Genomic DNA, 22,827 nt, shown 5'->3' on the forward strand with positions numbered 1-22,827 from the left:
AGTTCCAGGAGAAAAACAGGAAAGGTGTATTTCCAACTGGAGGTCTTTTTTTTTCTTCTTTTAAAATGATTAAGAAGGAATGAAATAATTCGGTTTTATTCTCGTTGTGAAAATTTTGGCACAGGCGTAAAAAATTATGAACAAAATGGCTATTTTTTTTTTTTTTTTTTTTTTTTTTTTTTGCAAAATTTTACGTGCCAAAATGGTGTATTAAAATGGCTACTTTATGCGCGGGCATAATTTGTGCTTTTACACATGGGGTAGGAATATGCTTGGATGCATTTTCCTTTTCTCATTTAGTGTGATAACCTCTCGTTTGGCCATCCGAAATGGAAGAGTCCGGATGATGGAAATAACTGTATGCGCAGGCACGCACAGTGTGGTATGGCACGGGCGAAGTGGGCTATACAGCACAAAACATGACCGTAAGTGAAATGGGACGAATGCACATTTGGAGGTGCCCTCCTGCTGAGTCATGTGCATACCGCCAAGGGGAAAGGAATAAAAGGGGGAGGCAACAGTAAAAAGAAGTACGCGCACCAATGAGGGAGAGATCACACACGTTACACGATGCACACACAACTCACCCGGGTGAATTTCCTTCCGCACAGTTGTTACACAGGAATGAATATTTGAGAGGAAGAAGGAAATTTATATGAGATGAAAATTTTGCGGAGAGATACCCATGTGCACCCACTGGGTAATTCGCCCCTCCCATCTGCATGCGTGTGTGTGTGTACATCTTTTCTGCACATTTTGAGAACCCTCTATTAGCCGGGCCGGAGGGAAGACCCACGATGGGTAAAGGAAAGAGCAGCAAAGGAAGCTGGAAACGATGCGGAAGAAAACACCGCCACGCAGGGCGTAAAACAGAGGAAACGCCCTTTCGAATTATTTCTTAAGTAGCGATTCAATGGTGGCAACGTTCGTTGGCGGTGCTTAGGTTGGCAGCACGTTCCTTGGCGAAAGAGAGTACTTGGTATAGCGTCTTCTGCCCCGCTGATGCTAAATGAAAAAGGATATCTGCGGTGCAACTCCGCCACACGGAATAGTGGACTGGATGGTACGTAAAGGGGGGGTGGGGGTTCCTAAGCTGGAACTCTGTACACCATTCGCTTGGTCTGTTCATAGATATCAATAGATTGTTACTACGCGAAAACGATGTTGTTGTCGCCGGGGCGAATGTTCGCAAAAGCAATACGAGTGACAAAAAAAAAAAAAAAAAAAAAAAAAAAAATACACACATACATACGTACATACGTACATAACATGTTCCATACATATATATGCACATACCCTTCAGCGTGCGTGGCATCAGCAGCCATGCCTTTGCAGAGAATTGCCGTAGTAAGCCAGTGCCTGTCTCACAGACGCAACGCTGTAATCAAAAAATTCATACACCTCCGCGTTGGACAAAACCCAAGGCTGAATCCCGTCCTTGTTAAAAGGGTGAATAACATTATACAAAAAAAAAAAGGAACTGAAATAATCCTTGAAAAAGGAGAAGAAATTTTCTTTGTGTAGGGAATTCCCATTCTGATAACGTTGAAGTGTATAAGCCAAATAATCAATGAGGCCTATTCTTAAGGACAGAACGACATCCACTTGTGTATCGTTAAAAGAAGCTTCGAAAATATCATTGCATATGGGTTGGACATACAGAGGTATGTTGTTCTCTATTAACTGCTTTATGGTGTCTATTGATTGCTCATCTTTTACGATAGAGTTTTTGAGAAATTCATTCATAAGTGCAAGTGTTGTTTTTGTATCTCCTTCAGGTTCCTTATCTTTACAAGGGAAGTCGTCCCTCTTCTCTACTTCTTCCATGGTACAATTAACACTTGAAATTTTTGTTCTCGTCTTCTGTGTCTGAGTCTTCTCCCAAAGGTTGCTTTCGCTTGTATCCACCGGAGAGTATAATACCCCTAGTTGTGTAACGAAACAGGTGCTGCGTTTTATAATATGCGCCACGCCCCATTCCACCTTCTTGCACATGGAAGGAAGGAGTCGCTTTAACTGTGTTATACTTATTTGTTTCACTTCGGTGAAGAGAAAAAAGAGAACGTAGCATACCCTCTGGAATGTTTTTCTCTTTTCTTCGAATAACATTTTTTTATCAAAGTCGATAATTTTTCTTATTGATCCGTCCACAGTTTTATTGCACATAGGGTGGCGGAGTGCGTCTGTTACTACTTCCCCTTGTGAAGTGATGTTGCTCCCCTCCGCTATGTCGATGAGTCTGTTGTGCGCGTTCGATTTGTTCACGAACTTTAGGTGGAGCGTGTGGGACGTTTCCGGGGGGCTGCACTTCGTGACAGTGAATTCGTGTGTATGCCCGATGAAAAGGTTAGTGGCGTTGCGCGGCTTAGACATATCATCGCCATCATCGGCAACACTTCCAACATCGGCAACACCCCCTGCGGACGGAATCATCAAGAATCCGCGTCTCTGCAACCCACGCGCCAAGTCATCGAAGAAGACAGAGTCCAAAAGACACTCAGCCACATAGATACTCATATGTGCCACCTTGTGCTCATACACCCATACAGCAATGTTTACGAGGTAAGGCGAAAGTTTATTCTCTCCCCGTAGTATAATAACATCCTTTGTTTTCAAAATAATATAAATATGTTTTGGCGTTTTCATATTTCCTTCTTTTGGATCAGATGGGGTCCATTTTCGTTGCTTAAAAATATTGAAAAATTTTTCGAAAATTTCTTCATCGGCGCAGTGCCTCTTCAGATCGGACCATGTGGATGAGGCCAAGATTCTCTTTATCGTTTTTTTAATAAATGTTTTAAGTCGGCACAAATGCCAATTTATCGGTCGACACTTTTGGAGCTCCCCCTTTGCCCTCCTGACCATGCAGTATAATGACAACAGCGCCGATATAAAGATGTAGGCTAACACGAGGACAAGGTACCCAACTGCGCTTTTGCCATTTTGTTTTCCATGTTCATTTTTAATCATTTTTTGGGGTGGCCGCGCATGGTTCGCCTGTTCGTTTGTTCTTCCGTTCGTGTTACTGCTTGTACTTATCTGCGATATATTTATTTTATTCTCTCTCCTACTTCTGTTGCTCCTTTACGGTAGGCCCTTTTTGATTTCCCCTTATCACTTGAGGTCGTTTTCGCGGTTGATCTGCCCCGGGACCATTTTGGGAGGCAGTCCCAAGCAACGTATGCAAAACAGTGTGACTTCTTATAGGCAAGGCGGGGCGAACACACCGATAGACACACCAGTGGTCCTCTGCACCTAACTTGCTCCCACACGATGAAATAGCCACCACCCCCCGAGAAATGTCTCACCCTTCACCAGCCTCTCTCTCAAATAAAACGAATGAAAAAAAAGTTCTAACCCATATAAAAAAACAAGCATAGATTATTTTGACAAATGTTCTTTCATGCTACGACTACTGCTAGTTCACAGCGCCCCCCGTTTTAGCGACCACACAAGATGGTAGAGACGACTGCTCTTGTATAGTTCCCCCCCATACACACTCCTTGGTGAGAAAAAAAAATAAAAAAAGTGAGAAATGTGTGTTATCCCTCTTTTTGACAAAACTGCCTAACCCGCTTGTAATTCCAATCTCAGAAATCTAATTTTTTTTTTTTTTTTTTTTTTTTTTTTCCTCTATATATCATTTAAAAAAAAAAAAAAAAAAGTTCCTTTGTATAGCTTTCTGTGACAAGGTGGCAATAGAAATAGGGACAAAAAAAAAAAAAAAAAAAAAAATATATATATATATACACACAATGATACATTATTTTGACAGCAATTTCTTTGTTAAGCTGCACTGTTCACTTTTCTTTTTCTTGACATGTGATTGATCTGTTTCTGATAAATTGGTATATAGTTCACGTGGGGGCTCCCCTTTCTGCGTATGGAGAGAACACTACCCCCAGTACAGAATTTTAAGGCCCGCAGTAGAAGTCCGATCCCTTTTGTTTTCCTCGCTTTCTTGCAACGGAAGGGGGGGAAAAGATTGCGGGAAGAGTAGTTCGGAAAATAGCTCGAGAAATGGCCATCAAATTGACTCGAAAAATTTCGAATTTCATTTTCCAAGGAGTACTACCCCGGGGTTGGCGACTCCCAGTAACACTGTCCAAGTGGCGCACGGAGTATACCCTCCACAGTTACATACATACATACACACACACACAAACACTTTAGCTTCCCTCTGCATGGAGAGTTGACAACACCTGCCCCCCCTTCTCGTATCCAACCTCCTTATACGTGTCCACCATTTCGGAAATAATCTTCTTGTCGTACTTTTTCATTTTTATAAAGTTGCCTAGACATTTATCAGCTTGGTCCTGCAAATTGGGGTTAGCCAAAAGGGGGAAGGTAAATTTTTCGCTTTCGCAGTCGCTACATTTTTTTTTTTTTTTTTTTTTTTTTTTTTTTCCACACTAGCTACTACTCCATCTAATGAGTAGAAGAGAAAAAACACACGACGGTGTGTCTGCTCCTCCGATTAGAAGGATAGATGATCACATAATTATGGAGACATACCCGCATGCCAAGGTGCAAAAATGCCATACATAGATATGCCCACAATTTGTGGTTGAAAATATTCATTTCGTTTGACTTGTACAAGAGCCTGTACGCCTGCAAGTATTTTCTCCTTTTTAAGTAGTAACAACCCAAGTACAGATACGAATAGCTAGTTTTACAAATCTGCTGTGAGTTCTTAATCTCCTTTTTACTGTCTTCAAAATTGCCAAGCGATAAGTATATTTTACTCAACCTTAGGTGCATCTTTACGCGAAGATTCTTCAATCTACAGAGAGGCAAATATTGCTTCAGGAGATCTACACATTTGGGGTAGTCTCCCAGTTTATACGAGCTCTGTGCGTAGATGTACAGGAAGTCCAGGTTGCGCAGGTGCTCACTCGTCTCATCTATCAGCTCCACACATTTGGCGAATTCTGAAGTAGAGGTAAGTAACGTAGAGGAGGAGGAAGGGAATTAAGAAGCGAAGGATGACCATGATGGTGAAGATGAAAAGCTATCTCATTTGGGATACATGAATGTCCTCCTTCAAAACGTTCCTTTGAGACCTACCTCCTACTGCAAAGAACGCGCGGATGATGAGTTGCCTGTACAGAGGCATGTCTAAGGACGATTGCGTTAGAAACTTCCACCTGTTTTCGTGAATAAACATAACGATATTTAGTAAATTCAATTTTGTGCAATGAATAAGAAACAACAACATCAAGGTGTCCTTCTCTGGGATCTGTCTGTACAAATTCGTGTCGGGACAATTCAACATGGTTTGGTCTTCCCCTAAGGTTGGTTGTTCTCTTTGACTATTTCTCGTTCCTTTCGCTTTTGCAACTTCCTGTTCTTTTTTATTTTCTGGCTCCTCTTTGTCTGTGCTAGGTTGGTCATTCAAGGCACTTTCCTTACCCTCGGGGTTAGTTTGGGATGCGTCTTCTCCTCCTTTTGTACTTTTTTTTTTTTTTTTTTTTTTCCTATGCTGATCTTGGGCATGTACCGCCTCGTCACTCGCACCATCTGCAACACCTGAAATACCACCCACATTGTCGACACTGCACCTATTGCGGGAAGCCCCCGTCTTATCCTTCCTTTCAGTCTCTTCCCATTTTGCCTTTTTTCCGCTGGGGTCCTTTCCCCCTATATAAGCGCCCAACGAAGAAGTACTCTTCTCAACCTCCAGGCGCAGCTCATTTTCGTTGGTGCTCATCAGGATGCTCATATTAATGTAGTACTGCACGTAGTTCCGCTGGAAATAGAAGCACAAGGCTTTTATATACACGCAAATCTCCACAGTTACATCTATGTGGGTTTGACCAAATGAGCTGTAGAGGTGGAACTTTTTCATGTCCATGGGGGGTTCTTCCTCTGGTGGTTTCTCAGGGGAGGAGGCCGGACAAGAAGGAGATCCTCCTTTTTTCCTCCTTTGGCATTTTTTCATTTTCATTATTTCTATCAAATAGCTAGCTAATTTCTCGGCCTCTTCATACTTATGAGCGTTCAGGTATGCCAAGGCTAAGGTGAAAATGCTTTCGATGTTTTCCTGCAAAGGGGGAACGTAGCGGCATGTTTTCGTGAATTGTGTACGAGGGGAACGTTACCATGAATGGGTTACACCCCAATTCTGCATGCAGCCATCCAATTGTGAATCCATCCACCAAATTGTGACTGGGCCGTTTGGGAAGTAAATCTATGTTGCTCTCCTTTTCCTTACAAAATTCGTGAGCTCCACGTAGGCTGATAGACACGAAATGCAGGTGTCCACATTTTCTCTGTTCAGGTACTTGTCGTATGAGTTGAAATTGTTGTGGCACTCAAAGTTGTCGTTGAATTGGTCGTAGGCCTTCTTGTAGATCTGGTCTTTTCGGGTAGCTCCACCGTTGTCCCCCTCCCCTGTAAAGTTGTCTTTTGCCTGTTCGCTCCTCTCCACGCAGTACTGCTCGTAGCACAGACGCTGTTGTTTCTTGTTGACTTGGCCACCGGGGTGGCTACTCATTATAAGCAAAGTTTTGGCATATGTGTACAGGACATCAATAAATATTTTTTTAATTTCTTCATTCTGTGGCAAGTTTATAATCGAGATGATATTCTCCTGTTCAGCGTCCTGCACAGGTGATTCCCCTACAGATGATACATCGGCCGCGCAACTTTCTCCCCTCCCGTTTAGAATCACTTCGCTAAAGTGGTCCATATAATGGAACAAGTAAGAATTGGCATTTTTTCCCTTCATGCCGTTTATCATACATGTTAATATATCTTCTTTTTTTTTTTTTTTTTTTTTTTCATCTTTATTTTTTTTTTTTTCGTACATGTAATTGTCTCTTTGTGTGTACTCCTTTTCCTCGTCATAGTCGGAATAATGTAGCAACATATTAACCACATGATTATAATCTTGTGTTTCCAACTGTGATGAGAGATTCCCTTTGGTACTTTCTCCGCAAGAAGTTATCTTCCTAAAGAGTAAAACCAACATAGCTTCGCAGAAATAGGCAGTCTTCCTATACTTAAATAAAAACTCGCTCTCTTGTACCACATTGAATAAATAGTTTTCTATATCTGTGATGTTGTTTTTTTCTTTTATTTCGCGTAGTGTATTCATGTTAAGGTGGTTCTCCTTTTCGAAGTAGCCGTTGATGATCACGTTGGATGATTCGTTCACGAGGTTGAACAGATGAGCCAGGATGCAGTTTTCGTTTTCCTCTGACATGGCTTTCTTTCCGCAGGACGATTTTTCCATCATGTTTTTTTCCGAGGTTGACTCTGTCGTTTTCTCCTTCTCCTGACCGTTCTCCTCCTCAAACATCACGTCATCATGGAGGTTAAAATTTTGGTACACTTTTTTCCGCACAATTTCGTACGCCAGCTTGATCTGAGGTGGTAGAACAGAAGTTTCATTGTTGGGTTCTCACCACCTGGGTGGCATCCTCGCCGCAAATGGACAAGCGGATCGGACGAGCAAATGTACAAGTAGGTAAGTAACGTAGAGACAACCAAGTCGCTCCGGTAACAACTTACCATGATTTCCTTGATGTTGTTGTAAAGATTCAAGTACGTGGGCGTTTCCCTCAAACTGTCCAGGAACGAGACGTATTCTTTGGACTTTCTGTAAATCTTTATTTGGTCTTCCTCCTTCAGCTTGTCGATTTGGAGGTTGACGTATTGGATTCCCTCCATGATGGACCTGGTGTAGCGGAACGGTGTTGCGAGGCTGTATTGCGAAGTGCTGTTAAGAAGTGGTGTTCTGCGGCATGACCGTTTACTAGCGCTTACTAGGGCTTACGAACGATACCTTACATCTAATACACCCTACCTGTTGAACACATCCTCGACGCAGTCGCTTTCCTTCTTATCGCTCTCTGTACCGCCTCCCATCACGTTAAATATCCGCAGGGGAAATTCCACTTTTTCCTTCTTGAAGAAAGCTGCAGGAAGGTAGGCGTATTTTGCGAAGCTTCGGTAAGTTCACGCCGGTGGTAAAATAAAAGGGGGTGATCTTTGCTGGAATCCCCGAGGTAGCTTCAGAGATCATCAACACCCTGCAGCTGCGGAGATCTACGCTGTGGAATTTTCCTCATCTCTAGCTGTTCTCTCCATACGCTTGTAAAACTGAATGGTCAGTAGGATGTAAGCCCCTCCGTAGACGAACGACTCTTCATTGCCTTCATTTTCCCGGCCACTTTTCGCCTCCCCCTTTGGTGAATTCATGGATTGCAATTGGTACTTGGCGTTGATAACTACGGAGGAACGAATATATAATAAATAAAGTAAAATGAGTTGATGAAAAATTGATGAACTGAATAGTGGGAGAACCATTATGCTCGGTTGTCCTTATTATGGGAGGTGCAAAAAAATTTCTATGTGTGTAATAAACCCCTTTTTTCTCTACCTGCGTTTGTTATCACGTCTGAAATGTTGACTTGGAACCTTCCGCAGAGGGTATCCATTACGCTGGGGGTGGCGTTGTCTGAAGAAAGAAGTGAGACAGTGGCATGGAGTGAAATATATCAGCATGGTTGCTCATTTCGTGTGGGGATGAAACTATGCACAGGGACAAAACAGTGTTCATATTTCTCTGGAACAAAATGGCAAATCCATTAGTCATTCATTATTTTGTCCGCTCTCCGTTCATACCCCTTTGCTTCTTCCCCTCGTTCACACACAGCAAGTATGCATTCACGTTAAAAGATTCGTAAAACAGAAAGTTGTAAATATATTCAATTTCCTGTGCATGCAAAAAAGAATTTTTTTTTTTTTTCTTCCTTTTTGTAACTGCGATTTAGCAATTCGATATAGTGTACGCACAATGTGGTTCCTTCCCCGACTGTTCTTTTCCAGACTGATTAATTACGCTACCTTTATATTTCTATACTTATACAGGTCGTTTTTTTTCCACACAATTTTGTATTTGTCTTGCTCATCTGGGGGGAGGAGATGTATCGGCGGGAATTTTCGAAGAATGTTTCGAAGTCGAGTCGTTTGATAGGGCACCTAGGAGGAGGGTCCCCATAATTTAACCTTCAACGAGAGCCCCATCGTTTAGGCTAAAGTCCAAAAACTTCAACTAAAAGGGGAAGAAAAGGAAAGAAAACGGAGAAAAACGATAATAAATGAAGCATGAGAGTGAGATAGTTACAACTGAATGCTCCCACTCATCTCTTTCCTTGTCTACATCAGTTCACTTCTTATGCGCTTACTTGAAATGTGTGCGAATTTTTCTTCGCCATTTTCTCATCAATAGCTTTGGAGATGTTGTATACCCCATCAACCTTGTAACGAAGCGAAGGGAAAAAAAAAAAAAAAGCACACACACAAATTAGCTTGCTCCTTCTTTTTGCACACATGAACACTCTGGTGGTTTACAACCAAACGGCGTGAAAGACTGTGCCATCTCGAACGGGTGATTCTCCAAGTTAACCTTCACATTCATTATGTTGTACGAGGACCTCCCGCAGTAGTTGCCCACCAAGGAATTTATATTCAGCGTGATGTGAAAACCTTTCAGGGGGAAAGTGAAAAAAAAAAAAAAAAAATTCCATAAAAATTAAAAAAAAAATATGAACGGGTCAGGCAAATGTAGACCAAGTCGGGGTGAACAATTTGGTGAGTTAGACACAAACCGCATGCTGGAGAGAAAGGCATACATACATACGCACATGCACACACACACACACATATATCGTGGCAAACGCACTTATGTCAATATCCGTTTTGAGAGAATTATCCGATTTTTTGTCTTCCCTTCGTGAGTTACCCTTTATTTTATCCTTTTTCTTTTTTTTCTTTTCATCTTTGTCTGCATTTTTTTTCTTCCTTTTTTTATCACTCTTGTCACCCTTTTCGCCAGGATCCACCGGCTCATCCGCTTGGTCGCCTTCATTCTGATTTGCGGAGTTATTTCCGCCTTTCTCCCCGCACCTGTACGACGCAACGATCTTTCTCGTGATGATTAGTTGGTCGTGCAGAAAGGGGAAGGCCTTGATGTTCTCCGACCCGATACGCACAAAACTGCCACTGGGGCCATCGTCACTGTCGTTATCGCCACCGTTGTTATCATCACCCTTCTCGTCACCGCTACCACCATCTTTCCTGTCCTTCGGCTCCCCCTCAGGGTCATTATTTCTTGCGAAAACGTCCACCTTTACGCAACTCTGGATGATGTCGTTGATGGCCGTTTCTGCAAAAGGTAAGTTGGTTAGCGCAGCAAATGGAGGTTACAGGAAGGTACAAAAGCTACAGAGTTGCTAATGTCTTTACGATACTGGGCGAAGGAGTTCACACATTGGTTCTCCACCCCCCGCACCGCTCAGACCTTCACATATCTCGATGTAGTTGCTGGGGAAGTTAATTTGGCGGTAATTATTCTTTCCAATGAGGTTGGACTCGTAGCAGTTTCCATAGAAATCTTACAAGAGAGAAGACAAGGGGGGGAAAAAAAAGTGTATAAAAAATTTGGCACGATGGTCAAAGAATACACGTATTATATGTGTGCATATTTAAGTGTCTATCATTTTTATATTGTCCTTATATTCATCAATTTTTTTTTTTTTTTTTTTTTTTTTTTTTTTTTTTTTGTAACATTTATGCGTTTGGCTAGACAACCCCCCCACCTGTTATGTTTATTTTGTACGATGCTAAATCGTCGGATGCCGTGAAGTTGGTCACCTTTTTTTTGTTAACAAAAGGGGGAGAGGAAAGGAAGAGGGATTAAATGGGAATCACAAGCAAAGCAGCGAAGCACAGCGTTGCAAGGAAGCTTCCCCGTTTATCCCCCTTATTTTTGGATTATTATTATTATTATTATTTTTATTTTTTTTTTTTTTTTTTTGCTTCTTTTTCGTTTTTTTACGTAGAAGGAGACAAAAAAGGGTCCCTCGGGCTTTTCTTTATATTCCATTTTGCCAAGCCGAGGAGAAACGCGTCCATCTGGGGATGTATCAGTGTGGAGTCACAACTCAGGGGCCACGCCAAAGGCGTTACACGCAACACAGCCCTCCAGGGGGACAAAAATTTACAACGGAATGTACACGCAGAGAGTATATACAATGGGGCGGATAACCCCCTCGTCCCGCTCCCCCTGGGAGAAAGCGTGTATTTTTTTCCCCGATGGTATCCCTTTCAGTTTTTTTAAAAAACACTCCCGTTTCTGTATGGGCCAAATGTTCACTCCTGCGTCATGCGCGATGGGTCATTTTGTTAACGTTGTAATTTGTCACTGTGGAAAAGCTCTTTTTCGCTTCACCAATAAGTTACACAGGAAATGCACACAGGGGAATGTTTTTTTTTTTTTTTTTTTTTTCTTCTAAAATATGTCTACATATGCTCGTTAGGCATTTTTTTAAAAAAAAATTAAAAGTTCACTATGTGCCTATAATAACTAACTTCTCGTTAGTAATTGATCGGAAAAAATAAAAAATAATTTTGCGAGAAATGGGGGGCCTAAAAATTCGACCAATACAATGATGGCCTGCATATGCCAAGATGGGAAGTGTGCTAAGGGAATGCGGAAAATGGGTCGGCATCCCGCGGAGACAAACGCTGATTGCATGTATACGTGATCATAGTGAAGGGATGGATCAAACGAACACGCATGGGAACAGGAGGCCTTATGTATATGTGGTAGTGTGCAAACATGTTAATGTGATGGTCGCCTCTACATGTTGCGGAGAGCTTCTCCTACTTCGTCGCCGATGACACTAAGATGATGGAGTCTCCTCGAACGAAAACCATGTCTAGGTTCCTTTCGATTTTCTAAAAAAAAAAATAAATAAAATAAAATAAAAAAAATGGGGATATAAGGCACATGCAAAAATATGCCCACATTGTAATCCCCATGTGGCAAAAAAGTTCCATCACTTTTTTCAGCTTTTTTTAATTTTCTTCTTTCGTCCCTGAGTGGGAAGATTCCCACGTGCATACTCCCTATCATTGTAGGGGCTACTCATTTGTTTGTTTCTCTATTCAGCTAGCTATTTTCCATTCACACAGTAAGGGAGTACGTTTCGTTGCGTACCTTTACGGATTCCTCATCATTCTCCATGACGGTCTGCTTGTACGTTTCGCGCGCGTTGGACAGAATCATATTCAAGTGGTTATCGTATGCCTTTAGGAGGGGGGGGTAGCGGTGTGCATAGTATGTGAGAGTGGGCATGTTGGCGGAACCCAGACAGGGCTGAAAAAGCCTGCCGACGCGGAACATCTCAACGGAACGCTTCAACGGAACGCTTCAACGGAACGCTTCAACGGAACGCTTCAACGAAACGTTCCGACTTGACGCCCCGCGTGGAAGAGCTCGCTTTCTCAAAAGGGGGAGAGAGAAAAAAAAAATTCTTACGTCTAATTTTCCTCTAATTTCTCTGTCTCCTTTGCATTTTAAAAACACCTCCTCCTCCATATTCAAGCGAATATAGTCCAGGGGATCTGCGAACAGCACGTTGGAGTTGAAAATGTGATGGGTTCATCAAAAAAAAAGGGAATTATAACAAATGCCGCCCTCTTTTTTCCTCTCTCAAATTAGTCCCTATCACTGGGTAGCTTTCCCATCTTCAAGTTACTTTGTATTAGGGCTATTTTCTCCATATTGGTTTAGTCCAGTTTGGGGTAGGGAGTGGGTGCACAAGGCAGTTGGCAAATATGCTCTTAGAAGAGATGGCACTTCCTGAGCTGTCGTCTTGCCTGTGTGGGTAAACAGTACAATTCGCTCGTTCGCGACGGTTTCCTTCAGCCAGATGGCTTCGCCCAGATTACTTGGGCCGGTTGGAGTTTCTTGTTGTTCAAGCAAGTGCCCTCTTCAAAGGGTTGCTTCGACTTATTTTTATTCGCAAAAAAAAAAAAAAAAAAAAAAAAAAAAAAATGGGAAAAAGAAAGGAACAATCAATTAAGGGGAAAAAAAAACCTTATGTCGCGGTGGTAAAAGGTAGCTCCTCTCTATGCTCAGTTACCAAATTTTGGCCTCCCCTTTAAAATTTGGTGCCTCTTTAATTTCGTTTCAGAGTGTAGTCGTAGGAACGGAGTGACAAGGCGACTGATCAGCACTTGCGCTTTCGTTTCGCCTGATGGAATTTGTATGCCACAGTCCAAGCGACCTTTTTCGGGGGGGGCTTTATCTATGCAAGCGGCCCACATGCGTGTATATGTAACAGTTTTGGCACAATTTTCTGTGCATATCCTTTTGGCTAAAAATTTGCTTTTTAGAATAAGTACCCATTAGCACATTTACAGAGTGGAAAGTTGCACTTTTTTTTTTTTTTTTTTTTTTTTTTTTGCCATATTAGCATTTCCTTCTCAGTCGGATGGGGGACCTACTCTCCCTTCTATGATGTTTTTAAAATGATTAATTTTTAAAGCATTATAAAAAATGTTGAGGGGGGTTGATAAAGGAGGGTGGCAGCGCAGGGGAAACACCCTCAAGATGATAGTTCCCTTTTACACGCAGGGTGTTACAGCTTTGGTGTAAGGTTTCCACCAACTCCCCCCTTTTTTGTGCATACACGCACGCCATGCGAAAACACACTTGGCGAGGTACAAAATGGTGTTGCCAGAGTTTGTTCCGGCTGCGAACAAGAGCCATATTCACATAAAGCACATGCGCATAAATCGAGAAGAATAGCAAATGGATACATATAGGTACCCCCCATACGGCTAACACAGGGGTGGGATGGCCTAGACGGAGTGGTTTAATTTTTCATTCCCCGTGTAGACCTTCCGTTTCGGTAGAGGATGAAGGTGACGCCTCGTCGAGGGTGGGGTTGTCTTGGTCATCGCCCTCATCGTCACTATCCTCCTCCTCCTCCTCATCTTCGTTACCATCATCGTTACCATCATCGTTACCATCATCGTTACCATCATCATCACCATCATCATTACCATCATCATCACCATCATCATCACTGTCATCATCATTGCCATCATCGTTGTTGTCGTCATCATTGTTATCGTCGTCATTGTCGTTGTCGTCCGCCCCCACGTTCATCATTTCAATTTCTATTTTCATTTTCATTTCCTCGATCTGTTGCTTTAGGCTGTCCGTCAGATTGTCGTTAAGGAAGTTGAAGCAGTAAGACGTGAGGGTGTAGGTTTCCTGGAAATCGTTTCTGTTGGTGAATTCCTGAAGATCTTGCGAGATGGCATGTAACTTCTCCTTCTTATTTTCATGCAGGGCGTTGATGTCATCCTTGTCTTCCACGTGTTCTAGTGTCTTCTCAAAACGCACATTGGTCTTATCCGTCTCATCCATGTGTTCATGTAACAGTCTATCTTTGTAAATATCATCATCTTCATCATTATTCCTTTTATTAATGAATATTTCTTTAATCGTATCGGCGTTAGCAAACCAATCCTTACTTCCGGAGTCGTTATTGGGGATTGGATTTCCCCTCCCGTTCAGCACATCTGCAATACTTGGGGGTACATTGCGATGGGTATCCTTATTCTCACTGAACGAAGGGTTATTCTTATCACTACCACTGGAAGTACCACCGGGGAGGAGTGACTCATTGTTCAGGTTACTAAAATTACCCATGCTTATACAGATGGTATCTAATTTCCTCTTTTGAAGTTGCTTCTTCCAAATATTTTCCTCCACAGTGTACTCACACACAAACCTGAATACGTGCACATCTTTGGTCTGCCCGATACGATGACATCTGTCCATGGCCTGCTTATCAATGGACGGGTTCCAGTCGGTGTCGTAGAAAATGACCACATTAGCTGCTGTCAAGTTTATTCCTATGCTACCACTACGTGTGGATGATATAAATAAAAAAATCGATTTGTCATTATTGAATTTCGTAACTATTTTTTGTCTCTGCTCCACTTTTGTTGATCCGTCCAATCTGATAAAAGTATAGTTCAGGTGGTTTAGGAAGATCTCTAAGATGTCGAGCATTTTAATAAACTGAGTGAATAACAAACACTTGTTTCCTTCCCTTTTGCATTTGTTCAACAACTTTTCTAGAGCAAATAATTTTCCGCTTCCTAAGGTTATATCTTTATTTAGTGGGAAGATGATGGATTGCTTGTGGAAGGGCTCATGGTACACCCTTGTAGCTATTTTGATTCTATGGAGAATTGGTTCTAGGTGGCTACAATTCTGAAGGAGGTTGTTATTCACTGCGATTCTGTGACTGCTGCTGATGACCGCCGGCGTGTTCATCACTGTGAAGTTGTGAATTTCTCGTTGGTGTGTTTTTAGGAAGAGTTCCATGGTGGGGAAAAGCTTCTCCAGAATGGTTGAACCAGATGCACCGGTAGTAGTCACGTCAGATACGTTCATGGTGTCACCTGTATTTGTCGAATTGAATACGCTTATTGCATCTGCCGCACACAACCCCCGCATGAGGGAATCGTTTACAGGCAGATTGTTGCTTGTGTGGTAAGGAACAAATCCATCCCGAGAGAATTCGCGCCTAAGTAAGCTTAGCAGGTTCGTCCCAAACAAAGGGGTTCTGTTATTTTTTAATAAGTTGTAGTCATTGATGTAGATCTTTTTAAGTTGTTCCTCCTTCCTCCTATCTTCCTCATCAAATTTCCGTTGTCTCTTAATCCACAAATTGTGTTCCAGAGAATTCAGGTAGCTCTGGTTCGACTCGTCCGAAAAGAAATTTCTATACTGCGTATCGCTGTTGATAACCTTCATGTTGTATTTGTAGAGAAAGTTTTGACGATTATTGTTTACCATCTCGTTCGATGCGTGCTTGCTCAGGGTGGTCTTGTTCAGATGGTCACCTACATTTGGTACACCACACGGAGAGGCGTCCTTCAACGTTCGGTAGAGATACTCGCCATAACAACGATGCTTGTTAGCAGGGTCGATAAAAAGGCTCAGCGTATCGTAGTGATTATTCATTTCCTTCACGAACTCGTCTGAATATGTAAGTAAATTTCTGGGCAAGCTTCTCCTCTTTAAGTGGTTGCTCAAATACGTGTTTACATCTTCTACGTTTACTGAAGTACCACTTCGTGCGCGATGGTGTAAATCAAGAGGAAGGAGAGTTCCTACCCCCTCCGGGGAAGTAACCACTTCGTTCATTCCACCACTAGGGGGAAGTGGCCTCTTCTTCCCAGTGGTACTACCAGTGGAAGAGCTCCTTTGTCGAAATGCGGAAATAACCTGGGTGGGATTGTATAGTCCACTTGTTGTCTCTTCGTCCATATTTCCCACGATTTCTCCATGTTGTGGTTCGTCGAGAATGTTTCTAGCATGAGGGATTAATGTATTTCCATTTGGGAAGGTATCCAAAGGGATGACATCAATACGATCCTTAGTGGAATAACTTCCAGTGTACTCCTTGTTTTCGCCGCCAGAAAGTTGTTCCAAAGGACTGGAGAAAGAAATTTGGGGATCGGTTTGAAGGACAGTTATAAATTTTTTCTTACACGTAGCAGTGCTACCCTTAGATAGTTTCTTCCCATCGGCTTGACGGTGAAGAGGTACTCCACCCAGGGAGGTAAACTCCCTATGGAGAAACAAAATAAGTTGAAAATCAAGGTGGTAGGTCTTCTCAAAGAGGATAAAAAAACGAGGAATATAAAAACTGATAGGGAGGAGATAATAGTATGGAGTCTGAATATCCTTATTTGTGAACAGATCACAATGGTTACAAACCTTTCGCAGTTGAATCAAGATATTCATTAGACCTATGTAGTTGCCACTGGTCAATGTATTCTGAACCTGTTTGTTCTGAATGAACTCATCGTACAGAACTTGTTGTCTCCTTGTTAACTTACATTTAATTATATGTTCATACTTATTGGGCATTTCTTTTTCCACGTTTTTTTTTAACCTCCTCAGAATGTAAGGTCTTATGACTGTATGTAAGCGATCGATGAGCTCTCTAGAATCATTTATTTTGCTCTTCTGTATAGCCAAATTTAAGGGATCGGAAAACCATTCCTTGAAATCTAAGTGGGATGTAAAAATGTTTGGCATGAGGAAATGGAGAAGAGACCATAGTTCTTCCAAACTGTTTTGCAAAGGAGTGCCAGTGACTAAAAGACAATTTTCTCTCTTCAAGCTTAAGATAATGTTCCATCTTTTCGTGTTAAAATTTTTTATATTGTGAGCTTCATCCAAGATAATGTACTTCCATCTTTTTCTCTTGAAAATAAGGTGATCCTTAACAATGGTAGAATAACTAGATATACATACATGGAAGGAATCCTTGTTGAACCACCCAACTCTCTTTTTGTATCTTTCGTTTTGGTTCCCAAAGTAAGATAATATTTTGAAGCATGGAGAAAATCTCTTCAATTCGATTTCCCAATTTATAAGAATTGAGGTCGGTACAATTATCAGGTGTGGTCCCCATATGTCAAAGTTGTATGCCAAATAACTCAGGAGAGAAATGCATTGTAACGTTTTCCCTAATCCCATTTCGTCAGCCAATATTCCATTAATATTATTTTTGTACAGATAGAGTAACCAGTGAAGTCCTGCGTGTTGGTAATCTCTCAGTGTCGCCTTTATAAATGGAGGTATTTTCGTTAAGTGCTTTTCGTCCATATTGCACATGAGCATGTCGTCGTTGGAACTGGTAGACGAGGAAGACTCACTCTCCTCCCCTTCGTTATCTCCATCAGTGCACATATGGCTACCCCCATCGTAACTTTTCCTCCCCTTCTTATTCCTCTTCCTCCGTTTCCTCCTCCGTTCAATGTGCGACTCGCTCTTCTTCGTCAAATTCCCTTCAGCTGGAAGAGTTTCTTCCTCCGAATCTTCAAATTTCCTTTTCTTCTCGTTTGTTTTCGATTCGGAGTTAACACTATGGGCGGTCTCCTCTCCCTGTTCGGGGTTGTCTGGTTCCCCCTCCTGTGCAGAGCCCTCCCCATTGGGTGCTTCCTCCTCTGCCCCTTCCTTCGCTGAGGGATCTTCCTCTTCCGGTTCATCTCCCTCGCGCATCAAATCCAGATACTCCTCGCCGCTTTTAAATCCGTACATCCTTTTGAGGAGTTCCTCAATGGGCATGGTGGCCTCATCATCCAGGAGGCTGATTTCCTTTCCCTTTTCTTCTGACTCATCACTAGATTCCATTTCCTCGTCTAACAAAACGTCTTCCTCCTCTTGATTGGTTAGGTCTTCTTCCTTCAACTCATCGTCGCCGACGTTTTGCACATCTGCGCCATCCGTGTTGTTCGTATTGCTTCGTGCAATACTTCCTGCGTTGCTCAGTTCGACGTTGCTCAGTTGAACGTTGCTCGCGCTCACTCGTTGACTCCTCCGCCTACTCACCCGTTCATTGCTTATCCTACTAACCCGTTTACTACTTCCCACGCTGCACCGGTCATTACTTCCCTCCGTGGGGCCATGGTGCGAAGAAAACGTAACGTTTTCACTTGGGTTGAACGAGCTTATACTGGCGTGTCTATTGATGAACAGTTCGTGCATATTTCCTTGTCTAGCTCGTTTAATTTTTTTGATGGCGTCCTTTACGAACCTTTTAAATCTCATTTCTTTTTTTTTATTCAGCGTTTTCTGCAACTCTCGCTTTTTTTCTTCCCATACTAATTTCTCTATTTTTTTCCAAAACATATCCATGTAGGATGAGATATGTTTGGAATGAGTCTTCAGTCTCTTCTCCTCCTCTTCTTGTTTCTTCTGTTTTATTTTTTCACGGTTACTCAAATACTTGACGCAACCTTGGCTCAGGATTTTGAAGTGCTTTTTTTTCTTCTTTATTTCGTACATCACCAGATCTTGAAATTCTTTCTGCGCGGGGTACATGTCAAGTGTTGTACAAATGAATTGGTGCACAGCTAACTCGGTGTAGAAGCATGGTGGTGTAGTGGTAGCGTGGTGATAGAATGAACCTACCCCCTAGGGGACACCCGCGGAACATTCCCACCTACACGACGACTTCCAGGACTTACCATTTCTTTTAGTTCGTAGCACCAGAACGTCAACTCTGAGGGCTTCGCAGGCTCGATAACCTTATGCACGTATCCACTGCAAATGGGGCGGAAATACAAAATGTGTTGTGCGAACAGATACGGGGAGAGAAACAGAGAATAGAATATTTGTATCAACACGTGTCGCCTGCGTGTCTTTCGCGTGATCCGCCACACACGTTCGTTGATCGTTACCATTTTCCCATTTTCTCATTCAGGTAGTTGAGTCTGCAGTAAGCGCAAGGAAAAAAAAAAAAAAAAAGTAAATAACCAAAGGTGAGCCAATGCAGACGTAAACAAGTATGGACGCGCATAAGTAGGAATGTGCAAATTGATAGGCGCTGATGGGGGTGCGTTTGGTGGCTCCTTACTGTTGCTTTAGCAGGTTGATCTCCTCATTGTACTTGGCTATTTTCTTGTTATTCTCTGAAATGTACAGGGACCCCAGGTTCTGGATGTCATCCAGGCTCAGTCGATACGACCTGGCATTCATTACATTATCAAACGTGGTGCTATTCATTGTGCTTTCTTTTTTTTTAATTTTTTTTTTTTATTGCCCAGGTGGAATGCGATTGGTACTCCCCCGTGACAATACGTAAGGGTCATTATAAAATGGTAGGCGGAAAAGCATCCACGAATTAGTGGAGAGTATATCTCCTTCCCATTGAGGGAAAAATATAGAGAAGGGGTGCTTCTTTAGCAAGTGTATCCCCCACCTTAGGAGCACACCAATGTATACATTTTTGGAAAGATGGTTAACTTGGTACTTCGTGGAACGGCAGTTCGTTTCACGAATGAGAATGCGGACCGGACTGAATGTGGACCGCATTCAATACGGATGGCGTGAAAACTAATTGGCATCAATTCCTCATTCACTGCTGTGGCGGCTGCTTGCCACTGACCTAACGTTGTGCAAAAAAAAAAATTGCAAATTCCGCAACAAGGTAAAAGTGAAAAAAAAAAAAATAAAATAATAATAATAAAACAATAAAACAGTAAAGGTATGAAATAAAAAAAATAAAGGAAAAAAAAAAAAAAAAAAAAAAAAAAAAATTACCTGAACCGTTCAGGTGCTTAAGTACACTTCCAACGGGCACACGAAAAAGGGAAGCATGCATTAATAACTCTGCAAAATAATCAGTTTGAAAGAGAAAAAAAATGGACCAAGCATGGTAGATAATGGGTAACCTGGATGTAATACAATTTAATACCATTCGCTTGGTGTTCTTAATTCTGTATCTTCCATTTCCTTTTTTGAAACGTGCGTGTATCCCCCAAAGAGGATGGGAAAAGAAGTTTGTGGAAACGTACCACCACGGGTAAGGCAAAACATCGTTCATACATCTTACAGGAGAGGGAATGCATGGATACACGGAAAGAACGTACCCGTACATAAACACATATATATTACGTCGTTCCTTATGTGTACCTATTGGTAGAATGAGATTCCCTGCGCCCTCAGCTCAAGATCCGCACATTAACGTATAAAGTGTTCTTTAATGCATGCATATATTTGTGTGTACAAAGTTTTGGATTTCAAAAAAACCACCGAACGGGGATACAAAAAAAAAAAAAAATATATGAAAAAAAAAAAAAAAAAAAAAAAGACTCTACTTAAATAGAAAAGTTCTCTGAAGGGAAGTATTCCCCAGTAAGTGGACCCCGCGGATGTAGGTACTGCTGATTGCCTACCTTGAAAAAAACTCTTCCACGGGCATTTGCTTCACCGGTGTAACGCAGAAGAAGAGGTGAACACCATTTTCCTTTAATGAGCAAGTGTACCCTCCCTCACTGCTTTATGTTGAAAAAGTTTTCGAACTCTTTCAACTCCCGTTTGACATCTGATAATTTCTCCTTGGATTTTTCCTCGAGGAGTTTTTTTTGATTCTTCGAAAATCTCTTCCTTACGACGTAGCTGAGAGGGGGGAAAGGATAGACGTGGGGTAATTTGGCTAGTTGTCCAAATGGGGAGAAAAAAAAAAAAGAAAAAAAACACCACTTGCTACTGATGTGCACAATTGGATAACCATCCCCATGGGTAGACTTGAGTGGTAAAAACTATTTTTGCACAGATGCATTTAGAGCAACGGTAAAGTTATGGAACAAACAAAAAAATGTGCAACAGATTCGCAGCGCCGTTTTTCTTTTTTTTTTTTTTTTATTCTATTTTGCATTACTGGCTTTCGTGAATTTGGACGACCTCGTTGAACACTTCCACTTTGTCTTCTCGCGGGTTTATCATGTAATTTTCATCATCAACTAGGGGGAGAGGTGCGAGAAAAAAAAAAAAAAATAATAATAATAAAAACGTAAAAATGAAGCAACTTGGATAAATGTTCTAAACCAGATGGAACATATTGCCCATTCGACGTGAGGGGAGGGGGACCATCTGCTTAGTCTGCGCTCCAGAATGATCATGTGTAGGCGAACGCGGAGTACGCTCTATGTGCATTTTTCCCTTTACCTATGTTTCCGTTTATCTTCACAGCTTTGAGGCCAAAGAGAATTTTGACTTCCTCCCTCTTGCCCACTTTGTTAAAGACTAAATAGTCGGTCACGTTCCTGGGGATCTGGTCGTAGTCTATGCTTTTCACTCGTTGGACGGCTGCCTTGGGGTCGTCCGATTGCACTACACGGGGAGGCGGGAAGGGAAGGATGGAAGAAGGAACTAAATAACGAAGCAGCAAGCGGGGGGATTTTCCCCCACTACTGTACTTCTGCCTGTGCGGTTTATTTCTACACTGTTCATCATTTTTGGCGCATTCACGGCAATCGGTGCGTACATATTTTCCTGAACTCCTGGGGGGTGCAGACCTGCCGCTTCTGGCGGGTCTTCCGCTTGGCGTAAAAAAAGGGAGACGCGTCGTCGACATTTTTGGTGAGGTTTTTTTTATAGGCGAGGTACTTCTTTCTGTACCGATGTATTAAAACAAGTTCGTTTTTTATTTGCTTTTTTTTGCTTAGTTTCACTTGTTGACTCTCCGTTAATATGTTTGGGTTTGCATAGAAGATGGTCTCCAGTTTTTTTATTTCGCGCAGTTTTTTATTAAGTCTCCCCAATTTACTCGTTAAATAATTGCAAAATTTCTTGGTCTTCCTGAGGGTGTCTTTTATGGGGTTATTTTCACCTGACTTGTTCAGAAAAACTGGAGGGGAATTTTCCTCCTCATTCGTTTCGTCGAAGAATTGGATCTCATTGTGCAACGGTTCATTATGTAACCTTGCCTTTGTAAACAAGATAACTTGGGAGGGCTTTCTTACAAAAAATGTGTTGCGTTCTCTGGTAGGGTGCCACGAGAAGCGATTACTCGTTATTTGGGTAATCCCCACCGGAGCCGTGTTCTTGTAGGCAACTGTAACGCGAAATGGATTGAGGGAGAATAGCACCAGAAGGGGGGGGAAAAAAGAAAAAATTTTCATAGTTACCGGGAACCAGTTCACCTTGTACAGTTGTAGTTATTGCACCTTGAAGGACCAACATCCACTTACACACTTTTCTATTTCGCGCCAACTCATTCCCCCCCTTTATGTGTCTCCATGTTATTTTCTTCCATTCCCTGTATTCTTAGCAACGCCCGCATGTGTAGGGGGAGAGTGGTCACTATGTGAGGTATGGGTCCGCTTGACGCGGCACTAGTGGTTGTGCTTCGCAGGAGTGCCTATTCGTCACCCTGTCGGGAACTTCAAATATGTGATTCCCTCTAAAACTTCTCCGTAATGATGGTCGTGCAACGGATGAATTTTATGGGGAGTAAGGAAAAACGAAATGAACCTATCAACGAGCGCAGTCAACCGCACAGCCATTCACGGGAAGCTTCATTTAAAATCGGCACCTCCTTCCCCAAACGCTACGACACTGCCATGGTGCCAAAGATGGGACGCCCCGGAGGTGCGCATTCCGCATCCATCTTTTTGCACCTCGAGACGATGACACGCTCCTTCACA

The 22,827-nt window shown here is 42.2% G+C and overlaps 5 protein-coding genes across 5 annotated transcripts; all 5 read right to left on the reverse strand.

Moving 5' to 3' along the window:
- Positions 1 to 1,314: 1,314 nt before the first annotated feature.
- PKNH_1313500 (conserved Plasmodium protein, unknown function) lies at positions 1,315 to 2,970 on the reverse strand (the record flags this gene model as incomplete). The annotated part of the gene is made up of 1 exon (XM_002258092.1): positions 1,315 to 2,970. The coding sequence occupies one exon, from the start codon at positions 2,968 to 2,970 to the stop codon at positions 1,315 to 1,317; it is 1,656 nt and encodes a 551-aa protein (XP_002258128.1).
- A 1,199-nt stretch (positions 2,971 to 4,169) lies between these two features.
- On the reverse strand, positions 4,170 to 10,894 carry PKNH_1313600 (conserved Plasmodium protein, unknown function; the record flags this gene model as incomplete). Its single annotated transcript, XM_002258091.1, has 17 exons — positions 4,170 to 4,316; positions 4,516 to 4,931; positions 5,068 to 6,043; positions 6,215 to 7,369; positions 7,516 to 7,681; positions 7,811 to 7,922; positions 8,097 to 8,234; positions 8,387 to 8,464; positions 8,632 to 8,722; positions 8,854 to 8,918; positions 9,016 to 9,061; positions 9,195 to 9,266; positions 9,416 to 9,495; positions 9,692 to 10,174; positions 10,310 to 10,402; positions 10,608 to 10,662; positions 10,847 to 10,894. The coding sequence occupies 17 exons, from the start codon at positions 10,892 to 10,894 to the stop codon at positions 4,170 to 4,172; spliced, it is 4,221 nt and encodes a 1,406-aa protein (XP_002258127.1).
- Positions 10,895 to 11,673: 779 nt separating this feature from the next.
- Positions 11,674 to 12,576, reverse strand: PKNH_1313700 (U6 snRNA-associated Sm-like protein LSm3, putative; the record flags this gene model as incomplete). The annotated part of the gene is made up of 4 exons (XM_002258090.1): positions 11,674 to 11,748; positions 12,011 to 12,100; positions 12,332 to 12,417; positions 12,552 to 12,576. The coding sequence occupies 4 exons, from the start codon at positions 12,574 to 12,576 to the stop codon at positions 11,674 to 11,676; spliced, it is 276 nt and encodes a 91-aa protein (XP_002258126.1).
- A 1,105-nt stretch (positions 12,577 to 13,681) lies between these two features.
- PKNH_1313800 (Snf2-related CBP activator, putative) lies at positions 13,682 to 19,402 on the reverse strand (the record flags this gene model as incomplete). Its single annotated transcript, XM_002258089.1, has 4 exons — positions 13,682 to 18,703; positions 18,865 to 18,940; positions 19,078 to 19,110; positions 19,254 to 19,402. The coding sequence occupies 4 exons, from the start codon at positions 19,400 to 19,402 to the stop codon at positions 13,682 to 13,684; spliced, it is 5,280 nt and encodes a 1,759-aa protein (XP_002258125.1).
- Positions 19,403 to 20,670: 1,268 nt separating this feature from the next.
- Positions 20,671 to 22,302, reverse strand: PKNH_1313900 (RNA-binding protein, putative; the record flags this gene model as incomplete). Its single annotated transcript, XM_002258088.1, has 4 exons — positions 20,671 to 20,797; positions 21,060 to 21,141; positions 21,347 to 21,511; positions 21,666 to 22,302. The coding sequence occupies 4 exons, from the start codon at positions 22,300 to 22,302 to the stop codon at positions 20,671 to 20,673; spliced, it is 1,011 nt and encodes a 336-aa protein (XP_002258124.1).
- Positions 22,303 to 22,827: the final 525 nt, after the last annotated feature.

The sequence above is a fragment of the Plasmodium knowlesi genome, assembly GCF_000006355.2.
Source record: "Plasmodium knowlesi strain H genome assembly, chromosome: 13".
Taxonomy (NCBI): domain Eukaryota; phylum Apicomplexa; class Aconoidasida; order Haemosporida; family Plasmodiidae; genus Plasmodium; species Plasmodium knowlesi.